At 36.6% G+C, this 7,553-nt stretch overlaps 1 protein-coding gene across 1 annotated transcript in view; it reads right to left on the bottom strand.

Moving 5' to 3' along the window:
- The window catches only part of LPIN2 (lipin 2), a 107,147-nt gene that overhangs the window by 70,019 nt on the left and 29,575 nt on the right, over nt 1-7,553 (bottom strand). Inside the window, exon 2 of the mRNA XM_019525841.1 lies at nt 4,755-4,955. Coding sequence (XP_019381386.1) covers nt 4,755-4,946 — 192 coding nt within the window. The 5' untranslated portion in view covers nt 4,947-4,955. The remainder of the gene's footprint in view (nt 1-4,754; nt 4,956-7,553) is intronic.

Below are 7,553 nucleotides of genomic sequence, written 5' to 3'. Positions count from 1 at the left end.
GAAAGCTTCTCCATTGTCACCCAGCTTCATATGAAGATCAACAGCATCTCCATTAATTTCTATATCAATCTATGGAAACAAAAACAATTTACCATGGAACATCCTCCACGTGAAGAGATAGACAAATATTGAGCTGAAGATTTAATCCTGATATATTGGTATTAGACTCCCATCATTCTTTTTAAACCAACAACACTCCACCAGCAGTATGCCTTTTTAAAAAGACTTGCCACATTGCCCTTCATTTTTGCTCCCTTATTATACTAGAATAGGTATGGCCAAATCCTCAAAGTTGTTCAGATGCCTAAATCTAACAAGACTCCACTCTATTTCGTTCATTTTGGGAGTCATAGGCCTGAAAACCTTGGTAACTTGGGCCTTTGTGTTGTCCTACGAAGCTGCCTCAGTGAACTCTTTCTGTAGTTAGACAGATATGTACTTAAAATCTGGCTCAACCGAGGCCTGGAATGGATCTCAATTATGAAAGGAAGGTATTCTTGAGTAAGAGCAAATGGCCTTTTAAAGGCTTTGTTTATTTTATGAAATCACAAGCCTGTGACTGACTGTATTTTTTTAATATTCAGTTAATAATCCTGCTTCTAACAGTACTGTCATATAGCTACAAATATGAGACAAGATTCCTAGCTTTCCAGAGCTTCTGTTTTTCAGAGAAAAACATTTTCCAATGTAAAATGGAACATAAACGTATTCCAAGTTACAATAACTTCAGGAGAGGAAAAGATGGCCTCTTTTCCAAACTGATGGACTTCCAAAACAAGAACAAAAAGAGATGTATATATAAATCTGTTCTAAAGCCAAAGGAATAAAGATTTCACCATTTCAGTTTTATCTTCTTTAGGTGAAATCTTGGACAGTAAAGTAAATTCCATGCATTAACATACAAACAGAATTGTGAACTTCAATATTCAATGAGGATTATTGATTATGTGGTCAAGAATTCATCTTTTCTGTGTCAAGTGGACATTTTCTTTTAGTCTAACCAACTGATAGCAATAGTTAGCCACGTTATCCTGAAGTCAGGCAAAGGCAGGGTAGAGATGCACCTTATAGACTAACTGAATCAAATATACATAAGCTTTCATGGGCAACAGATATCTTCATCAGAGCCTATGATGATATCTGAAAGGGATTTAATTCAGAAAGTTATATTCTCAGTATTATAAGGGAATGCAACAGATTTTGTCTTACTATTTAGAAAGTGAATGTATCATTATCAAGTTTGCATAACTTAAAAATGGGTCCGTCCTAGTCAGGCTTTCATGTTAGTCTTCATGCACATAATGCATGACATCTAATATTAAAGCTGGCAAACAAATGAAGTTTTAGGTTATACATAAAAAGCAACCATCTATAACAGTGGCACCTTTAGGCTAACTGCCACTCTGACCTGCCTTCTACCTGACTTCAGACTATGACAGCTAACACCCTCCCTCCATACAGTAGTTAACCTAAATTTGGAATGTAAACTGGTTAACGTTTGGACAGGTAAGAGCCAGTCAAGAAGAGGAGGACTGATTTTAAAATGAACTCATGTGTTATCAAGTCTAACATCAAAAAAAAAAAAAAGTACCAAAGATTAACGTAAGACAATGTATTGAAACTGATTTGTAATGAAAACAAGTAATTCCAACCATTACTCAACCATACAGGTGACAGCAAATTCTAGTACCAAATAAAAACATACAACGCTTTATTCCTTTCACAACAAGACAAATAGCTCTATTTAAAAAAATACTAATTTTAGTGACATTTACCTGCCCAAAGCAATTTAAACATAATCAATTAGATTGTTTTTAATTCTTACTAAAGTAAAAGCAAAAGCTGTTTGTTGAAAACGTATTTATTCAGATTCAAGCAATGTAGAAGACAAGGACTCTATGTGGATTTTACCATTTTGTAGTTTCTCTATAAAGTAAGTGAGAACAAAGGAAATTGTTACAATTAATAGGTTTGGGGAAGTAACAAAAATGTTTGAGCAGAAGACTGAACTTTGAACAGTATAAGCTGTAAAACAACTTTATGAGAAATCAGGGAAAAGACGATGTTAGAATCAACATAAGACTCTTGTATAACTTCTCTGAAATCAGATTAGTTAACAGCAACAACCCATAAATAAAAAAGATTCAAGCCATAATTTAAAGTCAGTTTAATAGTTACAGGCATATCTTGAAGCAGGTTTTCCCCCTTCCTTCCTCTACGTAATCATTAATATGCCCTCTACCTTTACCTGCAAACACTTGTCAGTTGTCTTTTATAACTAGTATCTGTCGTATAACAATTATACCTATGATCAACCCTTGCAACCTTAAGAAGATATTGAGATAAAAGTTTGAGATAATAACATTAATAGGTAGTGGTTGAAAATCTGGATCTCAGTTCAATCCTTTGATATTGCATACAATTCTCACTCCTTTCGTGTGCTATGAATGTAAAAGGAAGATTATAATTTAGCACTTAAAAAGCAAAAGTGGGGCTTCAAGTTGCCTCCTCCCTCCCCCTTTTACATAGATTATAGACAAAAATGTGAGAACCAAAGCAGTTTGCCATCTTCCTGTAGTCTACTGGTTTGGGGCCAAAGGTGTTACTGTCATATTGCAAAAGGTTATGAAAGGAACAGTGTCCAGAATATAAAAGTTAAAGATGACTGAACTTTTTGAGTTCTATCACTTTCAAATGGGTTCACTGCTAATAACAAGCAGATTCTGCTTTTCCTTCACTGAAAAACTTGTATGACAGGGTCAGTAGCCCTCCCTATCATTAGTATGTGCCCAACAGATATGTCAAAATTAGTTAAAACGGCCTGTTTTTATAAAGGATAACCACATGAGTGCAACAAGGCAAATATAATTGTTTTCTTTTATGTGACAGTACTTTACCATTACATTTTTGGCCTGCAGGATGGGCAGACCTCACAACCAGAACAATGACAAGGATAATGCATGCTTGCAACAATCTCCAGAAGTAGAAGGAATGGACACTTCACATATTCTAGATCAAGTATCCCTCGCTCTCATGAAGTAATGAACTCTCCTGCATCTCAGCAGTTCACTCAGTGTTGCCAGATTTATCAAATACAATCAAATGAAAGAAGCTACTGCTCCACACGGGCAAACTGCTGCATAAAAAAAGGAATCTCTTGTACCTTGATGCATCAAACAAGAATGAAGGGAATACAGGCAGGCACACTCTAAAATTGCAATTTTTCTTTTAAAAAAGTTAACGCTAAGTTCAGGAGTAGATTTCCACTCTTCATCTGTTTTATTTATATATTTTTTAAAATACATCAAGGACATCTCAGCCCAGTTTCTTTTCTTTCTCTGGTGTTCCTTAATATAGTCAGTACCTGTTCATGACTTACTTCCCAAACATCCTCAGAAACAATTAAATCAAAACCAGTTTATTTAATGAAAGGTATCACCACAGGATCTGGCAGTAGATTCCATCTTCCTCACACATTTATACCACTTCATTATTTTTCAAATCAATAAATCCAGGTGGCTACTTTTAATTTACAACTAGCACCAACTAAGAGTACGGATAGACATAACTTGAGTGCTACAAATCTTGAGTGCTTTAAAAAGAGAGAGTACAGGTAGCACACAGCAATAAAGTGTTTCAAACTGGCCTGAACTGTGTCAAAAAAATAACCCAAATTAAACAGCAATAACTCTGAACACTTCACAAGTAAGTGCTTCATGTTATATTTGTACCCTCGAGCAGCACATAATAGAGAGATGGTTCATTCCACCAGCATCTCCCAGTGTTTTTTGAGGACAGGTCTGCACGTTTGTCTGGTACTGAAGTGCCCCAAATTAGAACCACTTAAAAATGGGGCAAGATTTGAAGCACTTCATATGCACATCTGCCCATACCCTAAAATGAATTACCTATTTTGTAACTGTTTACACCAGGAATGAGGGCTTTTTAAAGAACTTTTCCGTCTTCCTCTTGTCCTAATCCTGAGTTTGATTTTGCAGAGTTCCCTCTTCCAGCTGAGATGGGATGGACTCTCCTTCATCCTCAGTTAGTCAATACAGTGACTGCAGGTGGTCAGAAAGCTGTTAGTAATATTCTTGGATGACAATTTTCAAGCATAGCTGAGCCAATTGCCATTTTTTAAATTTACCAAATACTTGGCAGTAAAAGCCTATCAGCTGAGATAAACTGGTAAGCCTAATTAAATTGTGAGCAAAAATGCACAAAATATGGTGCAGTTTTTGGCAGCTTGTGGTAACCAATGTCTTCTTTTTCACAGCATGAAGAATGCCACAGCTCATCTGTACTGACAAAAAACACTATTTACAAATAAACCTGCAATAATGTATTCTCAAAAACCTAGAAAATTAAACAGATTATTTCACCAGTTCTCTTCAGCTACTGGAAAGGAAATAGCCCCTGAGTGGCTTCCTTCCTTCCCCCCTGCTCCAATAGCCACATAAATATTTTAAGATCATAAAAAGATCTTGGGGTCACATTATATTTTTATAGCCCAATATATAGCTTTCAAAATGTCTTTCTTTTCTGACATGAATCCTGTTTTGTTTTTTTTTGTATGGTTATTCTTCCTTATTAGGCAATCATATAACAAATGATGTATTTTGGATTGCAAAAATCTCTGACTTGAAGAGCCTATATGAGAATCTTTTGCCATTCACATTCTGCAAGGTGTACATGTACAACAGAAAAACAATGTTTCAGGTTCTCTGCCTTCACTTGCCATTTGCTGTACTTACTACTTTTTCCTTTGAACGCAGGACACCAAGTTTCCCAAATCGGACGTGAAAAGGAGAACACTGGAATGTACCATCCTGCTGGCGAACCACAATGACATCAATACATCCTGAAAGAGTGGCCTGATTAATGCCTTTGTATAGCTCCTTCACAGTAACCAGGACTTGTCCTGCAAGCTGCCCCACGTAATTCATAGTCTGAGACTGCAAGATAAGGCAAGAAAAATGTAAGTTAGATTTGTAATAAAATAAGCCATTTATCAAGTCAGTTTATTGAAGAGTTCAATTGCACATCTTCTTACAGAGGTGACTAAGTTTTAAATCCATTCTCAAAGCAGTACACTAAGCATGACAGATCAAATATTTACAGTATCCATATATTATCATATGTTCTTTAAAATAGATTTAAGTAGCCTGGGGGTTGATTATTTCAGATTACATTTTTCCATGTCCAGAGACCTGGATTCAGATGTTTAGATTCCTAGTAGAAGTCAGTATGACTAATCCATTTCTGATACTGCCTGTACCACAGTACCTTTATATTATTTAGTAAAATCAAACATCTCTACTGAAGATGTGTTTGTAACATGCTTTTAACTGCATCCAGTTTTGGGTTCCACAATTCAAAAAGGATGTGGAGAAGCTTGAGAGGGTGCAGAGGAGAGCCACGCGCATGATCAGAGGTCAGGAAAAAAGCCCTTATGATGAGAGGCTGAGAGCCATGGGACTCTTCAGCTTAGAAAAGCACAGGCTCAGGGGTGATCTGGTGGCCACCTATAAGTTTATCAGGGGTGCTTATCAGGATCTGGGGGAACATCTGTTCACCAGAGCACCCCAAGGGATGACAAGATCGAACGGTCACAAGCTCTGCCGCAACCGATTCAGGCTGGACATAAGAAAGAACTTCTTCACTGTCCCAGCCCCCAAGGTTTGGAATAGGCCGCTGCCGGAGGCGGTTCAAGCACCCACTTTGAATGCCTTCAAGACACATTTGGATGCTTATCTTGCTGGGATCCTATGATCCCTGCTCACTTCCTGCCCCTGGGGCAGGGGGCTGGACTCGATGATCCTCCAGGATCCCTTCCAGCCCAAATGTCTATGAAATCTATGAAACATGGAAATACTGCACAGAAAACTCTGGGTGCACCCAGTATGTATGGCTTTTCCTCTGTTCTCACCTTAATATTTAAGTAATAAAATTTTAAAAACCACTAGTATTAGACTGAAGGTCACCCAATTTCATGCATTAGTTGGAGACAAAATAATATAGTTCACAACTGGAAAAAAAATTACAGAATAGGACATGTGTAACCCTCTTTTACACGATACACAGAAAACTAGAATAGTACAATAATCATACAAAGTTAATCTACCCTCTCTACCCTGCTTCCTGCCATACATCTACTAATAACTCACCATATATAGCACAAACTTCTGAAACAAAATTACAAACTTGGAAAAACTTCTGCAAAACTGGCAGGAAAGCACTGGAACTCATCTGTGGCAGTAACCACAGGGTGGGAAGCTAAAGATTCTATACAAATCAGAGAAACAAATAGTACCTTTCCAAGCAAGAATACAGAGATGCCTGAATTAACTTTTAAAAAGTGAAGTTACAATAGAGTAGGCACAATTCAGGGTGGATAATTTTTTTTAAATGGATTATTTTTATTTAAATCAGATATTTTATTTAATCATATTTTTTTTAATTTTTAAGATAAATTTATTTTTTTAAAGCATCTTATATTAAAACTATTTGTAAACATGTTAAAGGTCAAAGATATCAGGGGGTTGGACTAGATGACCTCCTGAGGTCTCCTTCCAACTAACTTTCCATGATTCTGTATCATCATGGAATATGGATTATAACTTCTATTTGTATACTATTTGAGACAATATATTCATGGAACCCATTTAGAAGTTTTATAAATAGGACACAACAGGCCATGGACTACATTAGGGGGTTTCCAGAGGTTCCTCTAGAGATTAGCAAAGATGAAAGAGAACCATTCTACCCAATGGGACTACTCTAAAAGATCCCATTAAGCATCTCTGTGATGCCTAGTTTCAGTTCTCAAACTGTGGATTTGTGTCTCCACAGATCATAGGCAGGTAAGGTTCTTTGGGTAGGTGCAATATCTTTTATGAGACTAAATAATTTGAAACATTTTTCTTTGCAAGCTTTCCAGGACAAATGCCATTCTTCAGGCACATGGAGAGTTAGTCATCTCCAGAGACAACATCCTTGTTAAGATCAGTATATGGAGGTAAGAGATAACCGACCTGATTACCTACGTATCAGCCCTACTGTCTCTCTGCAAGTTTGTATACACACACTCAAGCCCTTACACCTTTCTCTAAAAGTACAAAGCTTCACGAAGTTAAATGAATAAAGGATATCAAATAACAAGAATGATTAAATTGAGGCTTCCTGACCCATGATTTACATTAGTGATTTAAACTGATTTGCTTAAATCAAATTCACCCTGAGACACATTTACCAAATATGACATTTAACAGCCACTTAAACTGCTTGTTGAAAATAGTACACACACATTTTTAAAACCAGTAGGTATAGCTTGTTCAGAGAAAACATGGAAGAAAACACCAGCATTCACTTATCAACATCACATAGTTTGGGGAAGCAGGGGGCACAATTCACCCAGATGAAATCTGCAGCAATCCAGAGCAACTGCTATCATTCCTACATAACCTCAACTTTCACTTAAAAGTAAATTTCTATTCCTTTAGTTTACAGAAATATTCTTCCATATAAACAGCACTTTAAGTCTGCAGAGAGAT

This window comes from Gavialis gangeticus, unplaced genomic scaffold (assembly GCF_001723915.1).
Source record: "Gavialis gangeticus isolate Ggan-Ray unplaced genomic scaffold, GavGan_comp1, whole genome shotgun sequence".
In the NCBI taxonomy this organism is placed as follows: Eukaryota; Metazoa; Chordata; order Crocodylia; family Gavialidae; genus Gavialis; species Gavialis gangeticus.
This window is presented reverse-complemented; position numbering and strand designations above follow the sequence as displayed.